Source organism: Pogoniulus pusillus, chromosome 38, assembly GCF_015220805.1.
Source record: "Pogoniulus pusillus isolate bPogPus1 chromosome 38, bPogPus1.pri, whole genome shotgun sequence".
In the NCBI taxonomy this organism is placed as follows: domain Eukaryota; kingdom Metazoa; phylum Chordata; class Aves; order Piciformes; family Lybiidae; genus Pogoniulus; species Pogoniulus pusillus.
The window spans coordinates 3,161,354-3,185,961 of NC_087301.1; the positions used below are offsets into that span (position 1 = coordinate 3,161,354).

General features: G+C 49.8%; 1 protein-coding gene across 2 annotated transcripts in view; it reads right to left on the reverse strand.

Moving 5' to 3' along the window:
* Positions 1-24,608, reverse strand: part of UBASH3B (ubiquitin associated and SH3 domain containing B) — an 83,730-nt gene that overhangs the window by 5,098 nt on the left and 54,024 nt on the right. The window contains exons 2-13 of one of the 2 annotated variants that reach the window (XM_064173241.1): positions 21,534-21,587; positions 20,769-20,955; positions 20,066-20,264; positions 18,780-18,949; positions 15,334-15,542; positions 11,845-11,980; positions 10,721-10,841; positions 9,392-9,514; positions 7,272-7,364; positions 6,352-6,496; positions 1,678-1,784; positions 626-735 (exon numbers count right to left, since the gene is read on the reverse strand). In XM_064173241.1, the coding sequence (XP_064029311.1) occupies positions 626-735; positions 1,678-1,784; positions 6,352-6,496; positions 7,272-7,364; positions 9,392-9,514; positions 10,721-10,841; positions 11,845-11,980; positions 15,334-15,542; positions 18,780-18,949; positions 20,066-20,264; positions 20,769-20,955; positions 21,534-21,587 (1,654 nt within the window). Of the gene's footprint in view, positions 1-625; positions 736-1,677; positions 1,785-6,351; positions 6,497-7,271; positions 7,365-9,391; positions 9,515-10,720; positions 10,842-11,844; positions 11,981-15,333; positions 15,543-18,779; positions 18,950-20,065; positions 20,265-20,768; positions 20,956-21,529; positions 21,588-24,608 lie in introns of both variants that reach the window. The other variant, XM_064173242.1, reaches the window with a different exon arrangement.

Here is a 24,608-nt window from a genome sequence, read left to right on the forward strand (position 1 = left end):
AGAGGATACCCTTGTAACGTGGGTTAAACGTGGGGCACTTCACTTCAGAGGTGTCCTGTTGGCTCTTCAGGCTTCAGACTCTGATGGTCAGCACAGCTCTGGAGGAAATCTATGGCTGTTAGTCTGGCTCAGGTGTCCTCAGGTCAGGTATGAGTTATGGACATCTCAGAGCACATCTGCAAGGCTGGCCGTGGACAGTGCCATCTCTTTAGCCAGTAAAGAGTAAAGCAGTGAAGGCAGCAAACCTCCTAATGGCATTAAAAGCTCTAAAAAGGGAAAGGAGAAGGGAAAGTGCAGAGCAGAAGTGCCTGTTAACTGTGGTTAGGGTGTTTTCAGCACTGGAGGGCAGTGTGGGAGCCTCTGTAGAACCCCGGCATGCACAAGAGCAAAGCAGAGTCACTGCAAGGCCATCTGTAGGTGGGCACCCGATCCCATGCTCTCTGTTACAGAAGTGCCACGTTCAGATAAGCCTCTTAAAGCAATCCTGACTTGTGAAACGGATGAAACTCACTCACGGGCAGAGGGATCAGAGGAGAGGAACAAAGTGTCCTCTGCCTGGTTAAGCAGATTGCCAGTTCCTCCTCTCTGTCGAGCCAGCCAAGCTCTCCTCCTGCCTGCTAATTACCTTTCGGACCATCTGTACAAAGTCCTTGGAGTTCTGCGGCGAGAGCCCTTGGAGCTGGCAGGTACAAGCCTCCAGGGAGGATGCATGTGCCACTAGCAGGATGTTATTTCCTGAAATAAATGGAGACATGCAGGCTCAGGGAAAGGGGAAGGATGAAGCCAGCTCGTACAGAGCAGTCAGCCTCCTCTTCTGCAGACTAAACAACCCTGGTTCCTTCAGCTGCTCTGCACCGGACTTGTTCTCTCAGCTTTGTCCTGGTGGAATGAGAGATTCAAGCTGTGACTGGGGCAGGTTTAGACTAGATATTAGGAAGATCTTTTTTCACAGAATGAGTGATCAGTTATTGGAATGTGCTGCTCAGGGAGGTGGTAGAGTCACCAACCCTGGACGTGTTTGAGTTATTTGGATGTGGTGCTTGGGGATACAGAACAAGGGGACATGGTTTCAAGTTGTGCCAGGGGAGGTCTATGCTGGATGTTAGGAGGAAGTTCTTCACAGAGGGAGTGATTGGCATTGGAATAGGCTGCCCAGGAAGGTGGTGGAGTCATCATCCCTGGAGGTGTTCAAGAAGATTGGATGAGGCACTTAGTGCCATGGTCTGGTTGACTGGCATGGGCTGGGTGCTAGGTTGGACTGGCTGAGCTTGGAGGTCTCTTCCAACCTGGTTGATTCTATGATATGGTTTAGGCTGAACCTTGTAGAGTAGGGATATGGGTTGGACTTGGTGATCCTAAGGGGCTTTGCCAACCTGAATGTTTCTGTGACTCCTGTATGGGATTCATCTTGAAGAGGAGAACATTGGTCAGGGATATCAGTGTTCACTGGAAAATCAGAAGCAGGCTGCCCAGGGGGGTTGTGGAGTCTCCCTCTCTGGAGATATTCAAAACCTGCCTGGACACATTCCTGTGTGATCTGGTATAGGCGATCCTGCTCTGGCAGGGGGTAGGACTGGATGATCTTTTGAGGTCCCCTCCAGCCCCTGACATTCTGTGATTCTATGATTGACATCCCAGGGTGCCTGTCTTGTTTTTCACCCCTTCTGTAGCACTTACCTTTGCCTTTACATTCACTGATGATTTCTTTTGTTACTTGGTAGCTTCTACTTATATATGTATCATAAGATTCAGAAACCACTAACTTGCTGACAGGAATATGAGGTCTGTGAAGAGAAAAACAAGTTTAGTGAATTGGGAGAAGTGAACAAGTTTCAAGTGCAGTTATGATTCATCTGCAAGGAGCTCTTTCTTTCAGCGCTTAATTCCTCCAACCTGTGTCTCACATCGGGACCGCTGTGATGGTTTTTACACTTCAAGACAGAGACCTTTACCATTCCTGCATTTAGATGGTTCAGTTAGCTGGGGAAATTGATAACTGCTTCCTCCAGTGTGGACCACTTCGTGGAGGCAGCACAGGACATGCTGGTTGCATTGGTGTTGCTTTTGCAATGGTGTGCTGCCACAGTGGTGCCACTTGGCAATTACTGAGGCATGTGTCCTTGGACCGGCAGATTTCAGGCTTCACTCAGCTGCCTAAAGTTAGTGAGTGGCAGGAGAACAACATTTTTCAGCCCAGTAGGAGTGGGTGAAGAGAAAGGGACAGCAGGACAAGGACAGTGCAGGCACCACCACCTGCAGACAGCTGAGTCAGCTCTGCTGGCTGCCCAAGCCCTCTGTGCCAGGCTGAGATCTGCACTGGGCTACCTCAGCTTCCAGCTTTGAGGATGGGCTGACAACATCTGTGTCTGTCTAAGGAGTCCAGGCAAGCACAGGGACAAACTTGGAGTGTGGAGAAGGCAGATGCTGGCTCTTTTTGCTGTCCCTGCTTTGATGGTGAAGGGCAGAGGCAAACTGCTGCTTTGGCCATCTGTGAAGATGCATTGCTGGGAAATGTCTGGAATTAGCCAGCCCCCTCCTGGGCCAGGGTGTTTCAGTGAATTGCCTGGCAGGATTCTGGCCAATTCTTTCAGCTGGAGCAGGCTGATGCACAGGGAGCAGCAGAAGGCTGTATTTTTGTGCTGGGTACAAGGAAAAGACATAACTTTTCCCTCCATCCAGTGAGCTGATCTATCTACAGCATTACTCTTGTGAGAGGAGACAGAGAGCACCATGAAGGCTGCCTCCCAGGCCCCCGTTTAACCAGCTGACCACACAAGAGCAGGCTGAGTCCTCTAAAGCTGAGAGCATTTGTTATGGTCTTCCCAGAAGGCATGTGTTTTCTGAAGCAGAGACTCTCCTGTGGTCCAGCTGCTCTGCTGAGTGCCAGCAGGGATAAATACAGTGTCAAGAATTCTATTTAGGTACCCTCAGCAAGTTGGAATTTCAGCTGGAGACCAAAAGGATGCAACACAAGTCACTTGTGGTATAATTAGGTATGAAAAAATCCCACTTGGTGTTTCTTTTTTTCCCCTTTCCAGTTTTCTTTCTTGGTTTTTTGTTCTTTTTAATGTCTCTCAGCTGCCTTTCTTCCACTTGAGGGTTTTCAAACACACGAGTGCACTAGGTCACCAGGCAGCACAAGTGTTTCTGGTGTTACCCTAAACCACAAAAACCCAGCCACAAAATATTTGTCACCAAGCCCACGTCTTCTCTGTGTATGCTAAATGTTTTCTCCTCATCTGACACTTCTCAGCCAGCAGTCAGGCTCACACTAAGACAGTGCTGGGCTCTGCAAGAATCATAGAATCAGTCAGGGTTGGAAGGGAGCACAAGGAGCAGCCAGTTCCAACCCCCCTGCCATGCCCAGGGACACCCTACCCTAGAGCAGGCTGCACACAGCCTCAGCCAGCCTGGCCTGAAACACCTCCAGCCATGGGGCCTCAACCACCTCCCTGAGCAACCCATTCCAGCCTCTCACCACTCTCCTGCTCAACAACTTCCTCCTCACCTCCAGGCTGAATCTCCCCACCTCCACCTTTGCTCCATTCCCCCCAGCCCTGCCACTCCCTGACAGCCTCAAAAGTCCCTCTCCAGCATTATTTTGTAGGCCCCCTTCAGATCCTGGCAGGCCACAAGAAGGTCCCCTGGGAGCTTCCTATGCTCCAGCCTGCACAGCCCCAACTCTTTCAGTCTGTGCTCACAGCAGAGCTGCTGCAGCCTCTGAGCATCCTCCTGGCCCTGCTCTGGGCATGCTCCAGCATGTCCACACCTTTCTTGTAATTGGGGCTCCAGAACTGGATGCAGTACTCTAGATAGGCTCTCAGCAGAGCATAGTAGAGGGGGAAAATCACCTCCCTCGAACTGCTGGCCACACATCTCCTAATGCAGCCCAGGATCTGGTTGGCCCTCCAGGCTGCAAGTGCACACTGCTGGCTCCTGTTGAGCTTCTCATCCATCAGAAAGGCAGATCAGTGCAGAGTTCAGCAGTGAGGTGCAGTGGAGGACTAAACTGTGTGACTTTCCTGGAGTTTCCTTCTTTGTGGGAGCTCTTCTGAAGCCTGGCTTGTAGAAGTGAATCATAAATTGGAGAGTAGGAAGCCTGAACAGATCATCTTGTCTATTCTTTGCCACATGACTGTTTCTGCTGAGTTTTATTTAGCCTTTCTCTCTGCAGCTTACAGTAAAGCTGCCTGTGTGTTAGGCTGGAGGGCATCAACTGCTGTGCTGCTGCACCAGGGAGTCAGAAGAGTCTTGAGTTTCCCTCCAGACTCAAGCAGCAGCCCTGTGGTGGTTGTTGCCAACGATATTTGGAACACAGAGGTGTGGGCATAGGGCTGGATAAAAGAGAAGTGGCAGAGGCTGGCAGCAAGGGTGCAAGGTCAGGATGTGGAGCCTAACCAGGCACTAAGGCTGAACTATGCAGCTGTGGGGGTGGCTGGCAAAAAGGCCAAGCCTTGGAAAGGTCAGCCCTGGGCTTTTGGAGCAGTTGTCAGGGCCATGCAAGCTGAGAGGATTCTCTTTGTGCTTCCCTTTCTGCAAAGCAGGAGGAAAGATCAGTGGTGCTTATCCATTTGCCATTCAAATGATTTTTAAGCAGATGTTTAAATTGTTTGCTTTCAGCAACTGGGGTTTGGTGGGGTGGGGGTTTTGGAGGGTTTTTTTGGCTGAATACCATGAAAACCTGGGTAAAAACCCTGCTGTTTCCCCTAAAAAACTTTGTAATTGCTGAGAAGTGACAAATACTGAGGGCTTGGCTCTCTATGACACAAAACCTCTGACTCTTGCTGTCACAGGACCCTAAATGCCTGACAGCTGCAGACAGGTTCCCCAGGGTGATACAGAAGGTACAGTTAAGTTCCATCACCTTGCCAGTCATGAGAGACAGACAAGCTTTTGCCTCTGGAATGAGCCCATGGTTCAGTCCAGTCTGTGGGTGTGATGGTCAGGGAACTGACTCAGCCAAATTAGTTCTGTTAGCTGAACCCAAACTCCTCAGTTTTAGTAAAGCAAAAATATGTTGGTGAAGGTCAAGAACTGGCTGGAGAGCTGGGCCCAAAGAATGGTGGTGAATGGTGCCACATCCACCTGGCACTAGTGGCATGCCCCAGGAATCAGTGCTGGGCACAGTCCTTTTCAGTACCTTTATTGTTGATCTGGCCCAGGGCATTGAGTCCAGCATCAGAAAGTTTGCAGATGACACCAAGCCAGGAGAAGCTTTGGATCTATTGGAGGGTAGGAGAGCCCTGCAGAGGGACCTGGCCAGGCTGAATGGATGGGCAGAGGCCAAGGGGATGAGATTGAACAAGGCCAAGTGCAGGGCTCTACAATTTGGCCACAACAACCCCAAGCAGCACTACAGGCTGGGGCCAGAGTGGCTGAGAGCAGCCAGGCAGAGAGGGAGCTGGGGGTGCTGGGAGAGAGGAGCTGAAGATGAGGCAGCAGTGCCCAGGTGGGCAGCAGAGCCAATGGCATCCTGGGCTGGCTCAGGAGCAGTGTGGGCAGCAGGACAAGGGAGGTTCTTCTGCCCCTGTGCTCAGCACTGCTCAGGCCACCCCTTGAGTGCTGTGTCCAGTTCTGGGCTCCTCCATTCAAGAGAGATGTTGAGGTGCTGGAAGGTGTCCACAGGAGGGCGCCAAAGCTGGGGAGGGGCCTGGAGCACAGCCCTGTGAGGAGAGGCTGAGGGAGCTGGGGGGGTGCAGCCTGCAGCAGAGGAGGCTCAGGGCAGAGCTCATTGCTGTCTACAGCTACCTGAAAGGAGGCTGTAGCCAGGTGGGGTTGGGCTCTGCTGCCAGGCACCCAGCAACAGAACAAGGGGACACAGTGTGGAGTTGTGCCAGGGCAGGTTTAAGCTGGATGTTGTTAGTAAGTTGTTGTCAGAGAGAGTGATTGGCATTGGAATGGGCTGCCCAGGGAGGTGGTGGAGTGGCTGTGCCTGGAGGTGTTAAAGCCAAGCCTGGCCGGGGCACTTAGTGCCATGGTCTGGTTGCTTGGGCAGGGCTGGGGGATAGAGGTTAGGCTGTCTGAGCTTGAAGGTCTCTTCCAACCTACTTGATTCTATATATTGAGGGTTTCCTGGACACCTGAAACATGCAGAGGATGGAAGGAAGAATAGAAAGAGGACCTCCATAATCAGCAATGTGGCTGGACCTTGCCAGTGAGCTGGGAAATTTGGTTTATAAAAAGTCATTCTCAGGTCCTGTTCAACACAGCAGCCTCAAGCCTGCTCTAAGTTTCATTCTGGGAGCCTCAGCAGCTCTTTCAGTCACTGCTTAAAAACTCAGCCCAGTGTTACTCTTCAAAAACAAAGCCAAGGAGCAATGCAGGACCCACTCATCCCTCCCTTTGTGCTACCTGTAGGTTGTATCAACACTTAGAGTAGCTGCAGCTAAATCCACAGGGGGTATCCAGGCAGGTAGTGTGTTCCCAGAGACCCACTTGGTCCACTCAAACAAGCCTGGCTCTATTCGAATTTTCAGGTTGTTCTCTTGCTGCATGCCTGGGAAAGGGAGAAAGGAAACCAAATATCAGTGGAAGTAGCTGGGGAAGGAGTCAACAAGACTTTGCAGCTTTAACACTTCACCTTGAATGAAAACTATCTTTGAATGAAGCTTTTCATTCAGCTTGAATGAAAACTGTCTTTGTTTTCTCTCTCTGAGCAGTCAGTTGATTCATAGCAGGTATGAAAGGTGAGGTATTTGATATAGCTACTGGGCATATCCTGGGCCAGGGAATGTAAATCCCTAGCCAGCAGCTATGTGCAATACATTGAAGCTAGAGCTGGCTGTGTTTTGACTGTTTCTGATGCCAGGGCATCTCGTGCCTCTTTCACTATTTCCCTTCCCAGTTTCTACTGTAAATGACTCTTCCAGCCTGGTTGATTCTATGACTCTATGCTGATGGTAGCATTTGCTGCGGGAGCATGCAGCAAGGAGCAGCTGTAGGAGGATGAGCAAGCAAGGGTGCAGGGCATGCTGAGCTGGATGTGTCCACCCATCCCAAATCTGCATCTGGCTTCTGCAGGGGTGGGGGGCAATAAATGCCACTCTGCCCAGCAGCTGGAGGTGGTCAGGCCAGCATGCTGTTTGCCTGAGCACTTTTCACACCATGCAATTAGAAAAGGGCTCCTCAGGTGATGCTGTGCTCAGGTATAGTCCCATAGAAATAATCCTCAGGCTGAACCATTTGCTTCAGTCTCCTGTACCAGGGTTCCTTCCAGCTGGTGTTTTACCCAGAGAGGAGAATTCAGCCTTTCCTGCTCACTGGGTTCTTACCTTTCAGGATGTTGTGTGCTGTCTGTACACACCGTAGGGACGGGGAGCTGTAGATGTAGTCTACAATGGTATTTGTTTCTAGCAAGGCTTCACCTGCAAGTAAGTTTCAACACCCATGAATAAACCCAGACGTTGTAACAGCATGGGGGAAGGGGGGGGTGGCTGGGGAGGTTCTGCCACCCAGCATGGAGTTGAAGCAGCTTTCCAGCTGACTGCCTGTGTTCTGGGAAAGATGTGTACCCATCAGATTGATTTCAGCAGCGTGCTGGGCGCTGTGATGTGCCCAGCTGTGGAACCAGGATATGTTTCCCTGCATCTGTTGCTCCACCTGCACCTAGATACTTAAAGCAGGATGCACAGAAATCACAGCAGCTTTGGCTCCTAGATTGAACCAAAAAGCCAACAGAGTGCTGAGGAGAACTGTGGAGAGCTTGAACTTCATTTCATTGCATTTATAAGCTGTAAATCAGAACAATTCAACTTAACTCAAGCTCAACTTAATGCAATTGGCTTGATCCTCTGCTGGTATAAATTACCATCTCATCACATGAGTGGAAGAGTGCTGAAAATGAGATAAGAATCAACTCCCCTTTTCTCATTTGGTTCCCTTAGGCATTGTAAGAATATTAATAACCTTAATAGTGATCTGCTCAGCACTGCACAGACTTGTAGTAGGGCAGAGTTACGTTTCAAGAGGCAGGACAAAGAAGTGGGAGCAAGAAAGGGTTGTTAACCTTAACTTCATGTGTTTAATGATGGCTGTAAACTATGTCAAACTGCTTTATAAATCTTTTGAGAGCATGTGGGGCAATTTAGAAGGAGCCACACATCTAACAGCCCTCTTGGTTTGCTTTGGTCATCAGAGGAATTATGGCTCGGTCAACCTCAAGGTCGAGGCTGTGCTGCAGCCAGTGGGCAGCAGCAGCTGCCTGCAGATGGCCAGCGTGCCACAGCCAGCCTGGCAGGTTGATGGCTTCTGGGTCACGTATGCAGCTGCCTACTCAGAGCTATTTAATGATCTCAGCAAAGTGTGCTGTGATTGCTCCCAGATTCACCTTCTGCTCTGTGCATCCTGCAAACCCTGCTGCCACGTGGCTGGGCGTCTGAGCATCCTGCTGTGGTACAGCCATTGCTGTTTGTTTAAAATGCAAAGTGTAATTTTAGCTGCCCTACTTTGAGTGTGACCAACGCCAAGTGCTCTGAAGGATTTGCATCTGAGAAAATGCCAAGAGCTGCTCTCTGAGGCTCAAGTCTTTAAGGGGCTGGGCTGCCCTAATCAAATGCTCCCTGCCTAAGTTTTCTGTCTCTGCACCAACAGACGCAGAAGGCAGAGACAAGGATGGGGGTGTGGGAGAGAACTGGAAAGAATTTGGACCCATGTTTTTGCCACAGAAACATAAAGAAGCCAGGCTGATAAAAGCAGGCTGACAAGCTGAAATTTGAACCTGCACCAAACCTTTCTGTGGCTCTGGTGTGGCAGATCCAGCATGAGGTGACTGTCACCCTGCTGCATTTCTCACCAGCATCTTCCAGGGGTGCAGATTTACAGGGTGGTAGGGAATGCTCTGCAGCCATGCCTCTGATCTCATTCTGTGCCCTAGATTTTCAGCTGCAGCAGCTGAAGGAGGCAAGGTTTCCTTTCAGTCATAGAATTGTTTTGGTTGGAAAAAGACCTCTTAAGATCATCCAGTCCAACCACCGACCCACCACCACCGTGGCCATTAAACCATGTCCCCTAGTGCCATGGCCACAGGTTTCTTGAAGACCTCCAGGGGTGGTGACTCCATCACCTTCCTGGGCAGCCTATTCCAGCATCTGACTGCTCTTGCATTCAAGATTTTTTTTTTTCCCCTTCATAATCAAGCTAAACCTCTCCTGGCACAATTTCAGGCCATTTCCTCTCATCCTCTCACCTAGAGAGAAACTCCCTTTGAAAGCAGAAGCTTGCTGGGGAAGGTGAAAGGGCTTGGCAAAGGTCCTTCAAACATCTAAGTGCTGTTAGTTCAATGCACTTAGATGTTCTTTTTTCCTGCCCTGTGCACTTTCTCTTTCTCTGGCTGGGTGTGTGAGAGGGAGATATTAAAGCTTCCTGGGCAGGTTCTTGTCTGAGGACAACTTACCAACCATCCTTGCCTGCATGCAGCCCAGCACAGTGATGGGAGCATCCTTTTCATAATCCCTGAAGCCGCCACTTCGCTGAGGTAAGCTGTGAGGCATGTTCAGGTTGCTGCGCATGTACCTTCCTGTGAGAGCAGAGTCAGGGAGAGGCAGACAGCACCACCTGCTTCATAGAATGGTCTAGATTGGAAGGAACCTTAAAGATCTTAAATGTCTCTTCCACCCTGGCTGGTTGTATGATCATAGAATCAGCCAGGTTGGAAGAGAGCTCCAAGCTCAGACAGCCCAACCTAGCACCCAGCCCTGCCCAACCAACCAGACCATGGCACTAAGTGCCCCAGCCAGGCTTGGCTTCAACACCAGCAGAGACAGTGACTCCACCACCTCCCTGGGCAGCCCATTCCAATGCCAATCACTCTCTCTGACAACAACTTCCTCCTAACATCCAGCCTAGACCTCCCCTGGCACAGCTTGAGGCTGTGTCCCCTTGTTCTGTTGCTGGTTGTCTGGGAGAAGAGCCCAACCCCACCTGGATACAACCTCCCTGCAGGTAGTTGCAGAGTAGATTATCAAGTTCCCTTCTCCATCATGGGCAGGGACACATCTCTGCTACATTTGGTTGCTCAAGGTCTCATCCTGCCTGGCCTTGAACACCTCCTGCTCTGACAGGGGGGCTGGACTTGATCTCCTTGGGTCCCTTCCAACCCTTAATGTCCTGTGACATCCAGGGAGGGGGCATCTGCAGCCTGTTATCACCCTCATACTGAAGAACTTCCTAGGATCCAATCTAAATCTACTCTTCCTCAGCTTCAAATGATTCCCCCTTGTCTCATCTCTAGACACCCTATGAGAAGTTCCTCTGCAGCCTTCCTGTAGGATGCCTTCAGCTATTGGAAGGCAGCTCTAAGGTCCCCCAGTCTTCTCCAGGCTGCACACCCCCAGCTCCCTCAGCCTGTCCTCGCAGCAGAGGTGCTCCAGCTCTTGGCTCATCTTTGTGGCCCTCCTCTGGGCTTGCAAAAAATTTCCTGATGGTAGTAAATATTTGCACTGGAGACCAACCACTAACATCATGACTTCATTCCCAAAAAAAATGCCCTTTGGCAACCTCACTTTAATGTAATATTTCCTGCAATAGTTTGCCAAGTGTTAGCAGATGTATGCACTCCCTGGCTTGTGTTTCTGCTTCCAACTGCAGCCCTGCTCTGCCACATGGAGCTGCTCGAAGCAGCACTTTGCGTTAGGAAACCACAGCTCCCATCTAAGCTTTGCCCCAGGCAGTCGCTGCTCTCCTTCCTTCAGCTAAACCTAGAGACCCGAAGGAGTTGGCTCACCTTTGGCATCAAAGCACTGTGACAGCCAGTACTTCCCAAACACCACATCCATCCTCTCCCCATGTCTGCAGACAAACAGGCAGCGTTTCTGAGGCCCTGGCTGGCTGCTGATTCTCAGGGGCTGGAAGAAAAAGGCCAGGATTTTTTTACCTTCAGCAAAGTGCAAGGGGTTTCAGAGAATGGTTTAGCTTGGAAGGGACCTCAAAGTTCAGCCAGTTCCAGCCCCATGCCATAGGCAGGGACACCTCCCAGTAGAAGAGGTTGCTCAAGGACTCATCCAACCTGGCTCTGAACACCTCCAGGGAGGTTGTGGAGCACAGAAGCACCCAATGTGATCACAACCTCCCTGGGCAACCTGTGCCAGTGTCTCACCACCCTCACTGTAAAGAATACCTTCCTAACATCTAGTTTGAATCTCTTCTCTGCCAGTTTAAACCCATTCCTCCACATCCTGTCACTGCAAGACCTTGTCAATAGTCCCTCCCCAGCCTTCCTGGAGGTCCCCTTCAGATGCTGGAGTGGGATCTGAGGTCTGACTTACTAACCAGAGTCAGAACCTCCTGCTTTTACCCAGGTGTGGGTACAGGAAACTCTTCTGAAGTTGGTAAATTTCTGCTGGTATAAAGCTGCTAAAGTGAGCAGAGGATGGGACCCTGCTGCACCACACTAAGAGCAGGTTTGGGGGCAGCAATGGCATAGATTTATACAATGGTTTAGGTTGGAAGGGACCTTTTAAAGATATCCAGTTCCAACCCCCCTGCCATGGGCAAAGACACCTTCCACTAGCCCAGGTTGCTCAAGACCTCATCCAGCCTGGCCTTGAAGACCCTCCAGGGAGGAGGGGACACCCAAAACTTCCCTGGGCAGCCTGTTCCAGTGTCTCCCCACCCTCACTGTTGAGAATTTCTTCCTAATCTCCAGGGTAAATCTGCCCTCCGCAAGCTTCAATCCACATCCTCTATAGCTGCAGTTAATTGTGTCCTTCAGAAGCTCCTAGAGAACTTTTAACTCGTAACCTGTGCTACAGGCAGTGAAAGGACACCTGAGGGCAAGCTGGCAGGGAACACTCAGTGCTGGACTCTTGCCACTAAAGCTGTGTCTGACTTCTGTGTGCGTGGCACTACCTGCACGTTCTGGCAGATGATGGTGAGCGGCCCTGCCTCGCAAGGTCCTTGCTCTTCCTGCTGTCTTCTTTCCAGAGCTCCATCACTGAAGGCTTGAAGGGATGGGGAGGATGTAGTATTCAGAATGGAGTAGGACCTGCCAAGAATAGAAAGATGTTGGCTTGGGGAATGCTTTGGGCTTCATGTGTCAGGCTGCAGCAAGGACATTTCTGCAGTCCACAGGAACTGATGATAATTACTCTCAGGATGCTATTACTTTATAATGTGTATTTTAGTGCTGCCTGGAGAGCACCTTGCTAGGTGGTGTACACACATGGAGAGACAAAACCCATCTCAACACACTTTGTCTCCTTAGAAACAGTTTGACAGAACTACAGTTCCCAAAGTTTGGTCTACAAGGCTCTGCCAGCCATTCCTCATGGAAAATACCAAGACCTTCCTCGCAGCCACAGGATGCTCACTGACATCATCTGGGGGCCAGCTGCAAATTACTTTAATGGTCTTGTGGACTAAAGTTTGGGAACTAATTGCTGCAGGGAGTTCCCACTCACCTATTGCTTCAGTAGGAAGCTGGAGCACAGTCTTGCCTCTCATGCTGGGGAGTTTGCAGGGTTCTTGCACACAGAATAGCTTATGGCCACTGTTGGGGGTGTGGCAGACTCAGGCTGGGTTGTTGCTTCTTCATTTTTCAGTTCTGTCTATCCCATTTCCCATCTGCAGTGGGAATTTCTTCCCACCAGTGTTTTCTCTTAAGTGCAGTCAAAGGGATATGATAGGTCTCATTCTCCCTCTGAATAAAGCTCTCATGTCCAGACATTCAAGGACTTTGAGCTAGACCCTCAGGAGTGAACTCTTGACAGGCAATTACAGAAGCTGCAGCTTCTCTGCTGGTTCAACTGCATTGTTTGGGTTACATTTGCTTAGTCTCTACAAAAAAATCAGTTATCAGCTTAGGGTATGTGGTCAGTTACTCTGGTAGAAGTAGCTGCCAGTGCTTGCACTTCTCAGCACCTTACATCTGTCAGAAGTGGCTTCTGAGTAGTCCCTAGTTAGGATAAAATCTCAGAGGGGTGTTTCAAAGCTGCAGAAAGAACACCAAGTTTCTCTACCAGTGGAACAGAAATAGGTCATCTGCATTTTTGTGGAGAGCTGCAATCATATGATTGGCATCTGCTTCAAGAAAGGAAAAGTACCACACTGCTGGTCCCTTAGCCTGTGTGACCTGCTCTAGGTGGCCCTGCTCTGGCAGGGGGGTTGGACTGGAGAACCTTTCATGGTCCATTCCAGTCTCTAATGTTCTGTGATTCCATGATCTGGTGGAATTAGGGTGCAAGGATGAGACTGAGGTGCTGGCTTAGTCAGGTGAAGATGTCATTCAGAGAAGCACTGGCAGGCAAAGGGAGCAGGAGGTGGGAACCAGCCATGCTGAGGCCAGCACTGTTGCCCCTGCCCAACAGCATGTAGCCTTGCAGCAGGCACCATGGGTGCAGCAACCCTCTGGCAGCAATGACCTCTCTGACCTCCTGCTCTTGCTCTTTCATACCTGACCCTCCAGCATGACTCATAACTAAATCAATTTTATTCCCAGCAAGGGCTGGGCATGCTGCAAGGAACTGTTCCCCTCATTGCCCAAGTGCAGGCAGAGGGCAGCACACACCTCAGAATGCTGAGGCATGGTGTGACAAGGTGCAGCAGGGGTGGTGGATATCGAAGGGGAGGTGAGTGTAGGCAGGAGAGCTTTGTGGATAAGCTGATGGAAATCTTACCAGGTGCTGAGGTGAGAAATCATGTCTAACCCTCCTCCTCAGAATATATGCTTGTGATGTATTGCAGGCAGGAGTACACTCAGAACACACTTCCAGCTGGCAGAATAAGGCCAGCTCTGATCCAAAGGCATTACCTGTGCCAAGCCCAGGTGGCTAAGCTCTGAGCAGGGAGCAGCAACAGACATTTCTCTCTGGATTAAGTGCTCCACTTGGATTGTGAATGCAGCTAGCACAGATACATCCTCACTGACATCAAAATTGAGAATCTTAATATGAGTAGGATCTGAATTTCTCAGCTAGGACCCATCTTTGTTGCTGTATAAAGTGGATCCTCAGCCCTCTATCTGGCTGCTGGAGATCTTTCTTTGTAATGAAAGGTCAGCTGCAGTTTGAAAGTGACAGGCTCAGTGAAGACAGCTTTACTCTGCTTGGCAAATATACAGATGAAAGGTCCTTTTAGTAGTTGTGTCCATTTTGAGAGCAGGCAAGAAAAGAATAGATGGTTGTGACAAGGGGGGCAAGTGAGTGATCTCTTGCTGTGCTAGTCCCTGCCTGACAGACTCCTGGGTTGGAGTCCTCATGGGGCTAAGCCCAGGCTGCCTTACAGAAAGGCAGTGGTTGGTGGCAGTCACATCTGGAAGCCAGCCTGCAAGCTACGGTTGCCCTGTGCCTGCTCTCCATCTGTCACTCACCATGTTGCATGTGTTAAGCCAGAAACGTCCCAGGCACGGGAGAAGGTTGTTTGCCCTTTCTGCTCTGCTTGTTTCCTGCATTTTGTTTGATTTGAGGAGTAGTTGGATCAGTTTCTATGTGAGTGCTGAGTTAGGTCAGTTCTGCTGGCTGGCCTCTGCTGACATGGGTTACTGAATGCTTTCCCTTTCTGCCTAGGCTCTCCCTGCACAGGTCATGTTGAAATCTGACACAATACCTGTCTGTATTTTGCTCTGTATCTCCATCCCTTCCCTTTGTAAGCAACCTGCTCACTGGTGTGACCATAATCAAACTTCTCTACCTGCAACGGTGCTTAGCAGAGGGGCAGCAGGCAGAAATGTGTCCCCTCTCCTTGTCCTCTTCTGCTCTTACGTACCAACTACTCCCTATGATTGTCCAAGGTATTTAGGTGCTTAGGGGTGCAGCCAGCCTTGCAGGAGTGCTCACACCCACCCCTCAAGCACTATGTTTTTACTGCTGTTTAGCAATCTCCATCAAAATCCAGAGGCATTAAGGCACACCCTCATTCAGAAAATGAGATCTGCATTCTCCTTGAATGCAGGAAGGCAACTAGCTGCTTCTGAAAACCCTGCTAAGTCTCTAAGAAACATTGCTTATCCCAAGTCCTTTTCCCCAGGCAATTACACACAAAAGATCTTGCTTCCCAAATTAATGCTCAGATTTAAACCTTCCTGATGCCAGTCCCATCACAGAGGTGTCTACACAGCAGTGACTCTGCAGTGGCCATCTGCTCTGTTAACCAGCAGTAGCAACTCTGTGACTAATAGTTGCTGGAGCATCTTGGCTACATACATCACATCGTTCTATAATCCTGTGCACCAGGGACAGCATCTGCTCTTCCTTTGCTTGTCATGGACTTTGCATGCCAGTATGTTTCCCCCAAGCAACTTTCTCAGCAGCCCTGGGGAGCTCTTCACTTACCTAGGTGAAATCACAGCTGCTGAGCCCTCTTTTTAAAGCAATGGAAACTGGACTGAGCAGGTTTACCTACCCATGAAACACCCAGGTCCCACATTCATCTGCCTTCGTGATGTAGTTTTCAGGCAGTAGCCCAGAGCAGCCAGTTGCAAGGGAAATGCCATAAATCCAGCCCTCACTTGTACTGGTTTGTTCCACTGGGGACATGAAAATAAAATCCCCTGGGACCAGCTCCAGTTCATCATCGTTCTGGGGGGTGTAAGGATAGATCACTTGCAGAGTCTGGGGGAGAAACAGAAGCACAAATGAACGAAAGGATTGTTAATGGAAGGGAATCCTTAGCAGAGCAAGGCAGGAAGACTCCCATACTGCACCTTTAACCTTAGCAAGGTCTGAACACCCCTCCCTGTAATGCAGCATCTCCTGCTTTTACAGGGAAGCTTTACCTTGAGGGAGTTCCTAACACTTTCCACTCTACTGTTGGAAAGGTTTTCTAAGTATTGACTCCTCCTTCCCTCTTTGACTCTAATCGTGTCTTTCACAACCAGGAAGGAGAGAGAGGGATGACCTTTTTAGTGAGCAAAACCAAGTGCTTAAATCTTAAGTGCCCTGTTAAAGTTCTTGCTGGGATGCAATATTTACACAACTCTAGTGGTTAGTGACCATTTTGGCTTCCCTATTCCTGCTTGATCTGAAAGAGTTGTCCTTCTTACTATTGCCTTTGAGGACAAGGCAAAGACAGCTGAGGGGGCTAACAGGTTTGACTCTGTGACATGCTGCTCTCAGAACTGCTCATGAGAATGCCCAGGAGGAAGCACAGCTGATGAGAACTACTTGGATGTGGTCACATCACAGGCTCACAGATGTCAGGGGTTGGAAGGGACCCAAAGAGACCATCGAGTCCAACCCCCTGCTAGAGCAGGACCATACAATCTAGCTCAGGTCACACAGGAACACATCCAGACAGGCCTGGAAAGGCTCCACAGAAGGAGATTCCACAACCTCTCTGGGCAGCCTGTGCCAGGGCTCTGGGACCCTTCCAGTCAGGAAGTTCCTCCTTTTGTTGAGCTGGAGCTTCCTGTGGTGTTGCTTCCATCCATTGCTGCTTGTCCTATCCCAGGGAGCAGTGAGCAGAGCCTGTCCCCCCCATCCTGACCCTCAGCTCTCAGATATTTATAAACATTGATTAAATCCCCTCTCAGTCTTCTCCTCTCCAGGCTAAGCAGCCCCAGGTCCCTCAGCCTCTACTCATCAGGCACTGCTCCAGTCCCCTCATCATCCTTGTAGCTCTCTGCTGCACCTTCTCCAGCAGATCCCTGTCCCTCTTCAGTTTTGGGCTCCCCAGTTGAAGGCAGTACTCAAGATGGGGTCTGACCAGGGCAGAGTGCATTGTTTTCTTTGTATTTCCTAACACAAACTGTATGGGGGAAAGATCAGTGGGCAGAATTCTGTCACCTTCAGTGGAGCATGAGGAACCCAGACAGACTAAAAGTCTGTCAGGAACTTTCCTTGGCAAGAGCTGCAGCAGCTCCCATTTAAAAGGAGAACAAATATGGTATTGTCCCTGGCCAAGCCTAACTCCTGCAATGGCACCATGCAAAATAAAACCCATAATCTGCTGAGCAGCTCTGATCTCCTGATGGTGTCAGTCCATCTGCTCACTAATCCTCCTAAACTACTTCTGGTATCTTCAAAGGAAGATGGAAACAAGTCCCCATCACCTGAGACCAACACTTTCACACATGGCTGCCTGAAGTTAGACATGCAAAGATGTGAGCTGGTTTCCAGCAGCAGCTCCCTTTGCACTCAGTGATACTGTTGACTGTTTGCAGCTTCTAAAGGACAAGAAAGCTCTTTGGATAGGGGAGGAGGCTGCCATGCATGGGAAGCATGGCCTGGGCTGGGTCACAGCACTATACAGGAGAGGCTTCAGAAGGTCTGGCATCTCTTCTCTGTGTATTATGTGCTGGACTAGAAGAACTTCTTCCTGCTTCACCGCAGGTTTTGTCTGATTCTGAGCAATGCACTTTGGGGTTAGTCAGCCCAACCTTAGGAGTCAAATTAGCTTCCTAAGCCTGAGCAGGCACCTTGTGGAGGTTCCCTTCTCCAGAACTTTGATTCATCTGAGGTAGAGACCTTAGCTGGGTCAGATGATTCACTTTCTGGAGGTGCCTGCTTCTCCTCAGACTGGGTCAGACATAGAGGTTTAACTTGGGGATATTTAGAGGGAGGTGAGACCAATCTCACATGTGGTTTCTCTACTCCCAAGATCCCAATCTACAAATTGCATATAACAATAACTCTTTTCTTTATATTGTGCTGGAAAACAACATTATTAAGGAAAGTAGGTTAGGACATGCAGATGTGGCAGTTATGGAATCCATGTGAGTCATGGAAGTACACAGGTCATGAGAGGAAATGTTTTTAACAGGAATTAACATGAATTTGAACTAAATTCTGGGCCTATTCATCACCTCAAGTCTGTACAGATGAAATGGGTAGCAGGCAGGTTAAGGTACTGGTCTGGCTCTTGAGAGGTCAGACCAGCTTATACTGATCTAACAGAGCATCATTGTTAGAGTTAATTAATCCAGCAGGACATTGTTCCCACAAGAAGCAAGAAACGAGGTGGGGGGAAAAGCAAGTCTAGACAGCAGGAGTGAATGCCAGTGGCATCCTGGCTTGGATTAAAAGTGCTGTGGCCAGCAGGAGCAGGGAGGTGATTGTCTCCTTGTACTCAGCTCTGGTGAGGCCACACCTTGAGTGTTGCGTTCAGTTTTGGGCACTGCAATACAAGAGAGAGGTGGAGATGCTGGAGAGGGTCCAGAGGAGGGCAATGAAGCTGGGGAAGGGCCTGGAGAATAAATCTTATGAGGAGCGACTGAGAGAGCTGGGGATGGTTGGTGTGAAACAGAGGAGGCTGAGGGCAGACCTCAGTGCTGCCTGCAGCTACCTGAAGGGAAGTTGTGGAGAGGCTGCTGCTGGGCTCTGCTCACAGGTAGTTGGAGACAGAATGAGGGAGAATGGCCTCAAGCTGAGGCTGGGGAGGCTTAGATTAGACAGTAGGAAAAGGTTTTTCAGAGTGGTCAGGGACTGGAATGAGCTGCTCAGGGAGGTGGTGGAGACACCCAGCCTGGATGTGTGATTAGGATGTGGTGCTGAGGACTAGGTTTAAGGTGAATCTTGTAGAGTAGGGTTCTAGGTTGGACTTGGTGCTCCTGAGGGGCTTTGCCAGCCTGCATGTGATTCTGTACAAAGCACAAGCAAGGGGCAGAGTGGCTGCTGGCTGAGAGGACTGGTGGGGTGTGGGACATCTACATTCCAGGTGTCTGTGTGGGACCTGAGGGAAATTCCTTACTGCCTGTGTAGTCTGTGCTGTGTGCCCACACACAGCTCTCATCCATCACCTGAACCCTCTTGAGCTGCAAACACAGCCCGAACAGCCAACAACTCTGCCAGGTTCCATTTATAATGTCCCTTTTTGAACCTGTGGGACTGAAGCAAGCTGCAAAGCTGTACCTCGTGGTTAACGAAGCGTATGTCTCGGGAGAAGATCGCCGCCACCCAGTCACAGCCCAGCTTGACGTCAATGTTCTGTGCTAACTTCTCCAGCGTGGGCAGGTGGCTGGTCTGGAAGTGATAGGCCAGTGTCACATGGAGCTGCTTCTTGTGGGGCTCCACGTGAACGTCTGCAATGAGAAGATGTCAGCTAGCAGCAAGGAGTGGCGAGATTAGCAGCTCTTCAGAGCTGGAAGAGCATCTATCGCCTCTAAACAGGAGCTGAGCTTCGTGAGATAGCTCAAGTGGAACAAATTGTAGGCCAGCATCTGAAAAAGGCTTTGCAGAGTCTCTGTCTGCCTGCTGCTGCCTTGCACAATGTGCATCCGTAAAGGCAACAGCAGTTTTCTGCCTTTTCTGGAGGGAGGAAAGTTGTAGGTCACTGTGAGGTGAAAGCTCTGCAGTTCAGAGGTGTGAACCACCTTGCTCTGGGCCAGAGGCAGAGACTTGCAGCTGTCCTGCGTGGTGTCATGAGGTGTTTGTGTAGCATGGAACAGCCCAGGGGCTCAGGAGTTGCTCTATCTTGATGAACTTAAATTAATGTTGTGCTAATGAAGGACTATAATTGTGCCGTGATTAGTGCAGGCTGAGCGCTACACCAACAGAGAGTGGGAGGATTAGTCAGGGAGCTATTACAGTGCTCCACTGCTGTCCTTACTTCTAAGTTTGGAGGTACTCAGAGGACACCCAGAGAATCTGTTCAGCGGTGGAGATTACTGGTTCTGGTTATCTCCTCTCCCTGCTTCCACAGGGGTTCCCCCATCTAGAAGCAGCAGAGGACCAGGCAATGGAACCATGTGTTGGTACTGGGGTTTAAAAGGGTTCCCTTCTAGGTACCCAGGGCACCTGGGGTTTTGTCACAAAGCTCCACTTGCATCTCAGAAACGAACACAGCCTTTAAGTGGCTGAGGAACGTTTTGTGGCAGTGGCTTGAGCTGGTGAGTAGAGCAGGAAATGCTCAGCCTGGCAGACAAAGCATCGATCTGAAAGGTTAAAGAACCACAAATGTCAGCTTCCCTTTCAGGAGATAACATGTGAGATTAAGTGTAAAGTGATCTTCGAACTGAGTAAGCGCTGAAACCCAAAGCACCCTGTGAGGTGTTCCTTCTTGAGCTCTTAGTCTTCAGGCCACTTCTAAAAGTTAAGAGTAGTGGCTTAATGAGCTCGGTTTCATTCTGCCGTGGAAACTTTGGGTTCTCAGAATGCTCAAGATCTGACCAAGCTGTGAGCTCTTTGAAGTCACTCACCTGCTTTAGAAGCAGCCTCTGCAGCGAAGTCTGCAGCAAACTTCTTGAGCACCTCAGCACTTTCTTCCTTGACAAAAAGCCCAATGAAATTGGAGGATGTGTAGAGCTCCAAAGGCAGAGGGGCAGGGAATTTGCATTTCCACCGCATCACAGTGGCCTGCAGAGCTTCAGTGAGAGCATCAACCTTGCTGTCCTCACACTGCCAGAGAGAACAGGAGAAGCATTTCTCAGAGGGAGAATCATTCCTTACACCTGTGGTTAGCTCTTGGTAGAAAGGGAGAGGGTTGGGTGTGTGGGTGTGAATGCTCTACCTTTTGCTGTAATGCAGTGAGAAAAAACAGGTGTTAGGAAAAGGTACGTTGAGAGCTCATCTGCTCCTTCTCTGTCCTCAAATCTGGATCTGCTATCCCCAAATAACCTTTCTAACCTCCCCTTCCCTCCCCCAGTCTATTTTCCCATTAACTATTACTTAAGGTTAGGAGAACCTAGGGTTTTGCTGCTGCTTTCCCCTGGAAACAACCTGCTTTAGAGCCCAGTAAGCTCCTCAAGAAGCCCAGGCATCAGCAGCAGTGGCAACAACCCCTCCCAGCACAACCCCTTCTGCAGCCACCGAATGAAGCGTGTCATGGCTGCAGGCTGCGCCTGGCAAGGGCTGCTCATGAATGCAGGCATAAAGGCAGTGGAAAGAGGAGCTCTGGCTTACCATAAAGAACTGGCAAAGGGTGATATGTGGGAAGATGTTGTGAGCTTTGTTCTTCCCACAGATCTGCTTTGACTGCTGCCAGAACTCAGAGAGCTTCTGAGCCAGGGGCCCGGTGGGGCGCAGGTAGAGGACGTACTCCCGGGGCAGGGTGTCATCCAGGAATGGGTCACCCACATGGGAGAACAGCCTGGGGGGAGAAAGAGCTGTTAGATTGGCAGGTAAAGGCATATGTATTTTAAACCAAATCATCTTGCCTTGCCCTCACACCCTTTTTGTTCCCCTGTTATGAAATGAAGCAGCTCCAGCAGGCCAGGCAGAGGTGCCCTGCCTCACTTGCAGCCCATTACCACTGCTAAGTAAGACAGAAAATTGCAGTGTAGTTTCAGGCTGAGGCTCTGAAGATCTAACCCAGGTCACCACTTCTGCCTTTCTGCCTTTCAGTGTATGAAACACAGGGAGGAGAGCACTAGAAATTGCTCAGCAGCTCTTAGATTTCTGCTCAGGTGCTGGGGTGCAGAGAAGAGTGGCTTCTCTCTCTCATGTCTCTCTTGTTGGTGCTGCTCAGGATCACAAACTCTCAGACAAGGCTTGTTTGCGGCTTGCTGATTTCCAGCACTTCAGTAACCTCCCACTCACTCTCACAAGTGCTTTTCAGATAATGCCCTTGTTTTAAACACATTCCACAGGCTAATGGCTTCATGGTGAACGTTAAATTCACTGATTCCTCTTACTCATTGTTTTAAACATTTATTACTTCATACCAACCAGTCGCATGCTGCTTGAACGCTTCTTCCGCCTGTCGATGCCAGCGCTTTTTGTCTGGAGAGAGAGCAAAAGGAGAAGTGCATTTCAGTGCTGCTGCCTTCGATGGCCATGGTCACATCTACTGCTTTAACCTGCTGGCATTCTCTTTGGACATCTGTGGGATATGCTTTCCAGATTGATTTCTTCAGCCCTGGGGCTTGCTCTCCCCTGTGGGGCTTTGTTTCCCACATTCTTTCCGGCACGAGAAGGACATGAAACTGTTGGAGTAAGTCCTAATGAGGCCACAAAGATGATCAGAGGGCTGCAGAACCTCCTCTATGTGGACAGGCTGAGGGAGCTGGGGCTGGTAAGCTTGGAGAAGAGAAAGCTCCAGGGAAACCTTACAGCAGCCTTCCAGTACCTGAAGAGAGCTACAGGAGATCTGGGGAGGGATGTTTTACAAGGGCTTGTGATGACAGGACAAGAGGGAATGGACTGAAGCTAGTGGAAGGAAGATTTAGGCTGGAGATTAGAAGTTGTGTCAGGGCAGGGTTCAGGCTGGATGTGAGGAGGAAGTTATTGGCAGAGAGAGTGATTGACATTGGAATGGGCTGCCCAGGGAGGTGGTGGAGTCGCTGTCCCTGGAGGTGCTGAAGCAAAGCCTGGATCTGGCACTTAGTGCCATGGTCTGGTTGATTGGATAGGGCTGGGTGCTAGATTGGCCTGGCTGAGCTTGGAGCTCTCTTCCAACCTGCTTGATTCTGTGATTCTAAAATGTTCAAGGTCAGGTTGGATGAGCAGCCTGATCTAGTGTTAGGTGTCCCTGGCCATTGCAGGGGAGTTGGAACTGGATGATCTTTAAGGTCTCTTCCAAACCATTCTATGTCACCTGCCAAGTTACAATACTCAGCCTGAGCAGCAAAGCCATGCAACCTGTCCCTGCATTAGACAGGGACCTCTGGGTTTTCCCTGCTTGGCCCAATGCTTGTCTGCATAGGGAAGCAGCAGCTATTGGTATTTACTGAGCACTTTGCTGCTCATTTGCTCAACAATTAAAACGTCCAAGTCTGGAAGTGCAGGGCATGAAAAATTCAGTGGCCACCAGAGGGCACAAACCAGAGGTTTTCAGGTTACAATCAACTGCCCAAATGTGCTACCTCCCTTCAGTTCTGGCTGCACTGGAAGTGCTCTTTTTGCTGATTTCCCTTCAGGATGCCAATAAATCTCTCTTCACTGCAGCTAGGAAGGCCCAAGTCTTCTGCTCAGCAAGTTCTGCAGTTGCAGGACAAGCCAGCATGGTGCAGGCACAGAATAGTGCTTTCCAAATGCTCAATGGCAGCACTGAAATGCAGCTGTAGATCAGCTCAGCTTTGTAGCACTTGAGACTGCCAAAATGAGGAATTCACCCAGAATCCAAGTGGCATAAAAATTTAGCCAAAAATATGAACGAAGGAGCCAGAAAAGGAGAGAGAAACCTTAGGGCTGTGGGGCAGAAGCCAGAGCCTCAGGTGTTATGAAGGCAAACTGAAGATCAGTGTGGTGTGCACCCTGGGCTATCTGCTGTGAGAAGATGCTGCTGGTTGGTTATAGGAAGCGACTCCAAGTGATGGAAGAGCATTGTGGCTCCAAAGTTCAGCTCATGGCTTTAGGATTAGGGCAGCCAGCACCCTCCATAACTTGTTACTTCTGCCCATAGTGCTGTGTAGGATGCTTGCTGCTCTCTGTCACCCTTCTGTCTGCAGTGAGGAGTTTCCAAAGCCCTCTGAGAAGCGTGTGGGAATATGCACTGTTACCCACCACCTCAGAGACACGTGGTGTTGACTCAGCTGAGTTTCAGCTCTGCCCTTGGCTTCTCCACCCTTTGAATATACAGATTTTTGTTCATTTGAGAGTAAGAGGAAGGTAGAAAGATAATGCTGCTGCAAAAAGGGGCTGTGTTGCAAACGTGTGATTATGAAAATACTTCCTCCTGAAGCATTTTGCTGCTCTTATCTGCCAGCACCCGTTTGAGATCAGCAGAGTGCCAGTCCAAGCACCTGCCTTTTGGGAGGCTCTACCTTGCATGATTGACGTTGTAGTGTGGTCTGTTCTATCTTGCTGACCTTTCCCTAGCCTGGCTCACATGCATCATGCAAAAAAGCCACTGCTTTGCTTTGAAAAGTAGTTCAGACCAGAGCAAAGAGCAAAAAGCTTTCCCTTGCACAGGCTGGGACCCTTTCAGGGAGGTTGCTCCTTGAGCCAGCAACGTCCAGCTGCTTCAGCTGGCTTACTGTGGATCATCCCTGCCCTGGTTTCATCATCCCTTTCTGTTAAGTTGCCTTTGCTCAGTTCACCTCCCCTCTTGCCTGGATTGTTTATGCTCTTTAAAACACAACTAAAACGTGACTCTCCTAACCATACATCTTGCTACTGAGGTCTGTTTGTCTGTGTTGCATCCTAGGCAGTGAATTTCAAACACCCTCCCAGTTAAAGCTCTGGCTTTGAAATGAGCAGCTTCTCCTGTTACAAAAAGTGAGGGCTGACAAGCTGGCTCTCGCTCCTTATTTACTCTCTCCAGACCCCAGAGCAGATCTCTGAAGGAGTCATGCACAATCTAGCAGGACAGATGGTTCTGCCACCCACCCTTGTTGACTTGTTCACATAATGAATTGATGTTTCCTTGGAACAAATCACACAATAGAGCTCTGCTGGAATTGACTGCAGCTCCTTCTTCATTGCCTTTTGTGCTCCTGGGACCCTAAAGAGCCTTACAAAATATTAGACTGGGCCCCACACAGGTTTGTTCATCCGTGGTTTCCAGAGGTGCCTCCCTCTTCCGTAGGGACAATAAGCTCCCATTTCAATTTGATTTTCAGTGCAAGGAGGAAAAACTGCATAAAGCAAACAAAAGCCAAGGTATATTTTTATCACAGGACCTGAAGCTGAGTGACTTTCTTCTTTTTCTTTTCTTATTGAGTGCTGGGAATGGTGCCAGTCACTGGATAACCTCTGCTTGGTCCCCAAACAGGACATGCATTGAGTCCTTCCCAAATACCTTCCAGTGTTAGCCACCAGCAAGAACCTGGAGAGGACCTCCAAGTGCTCCAACCTTGTCAA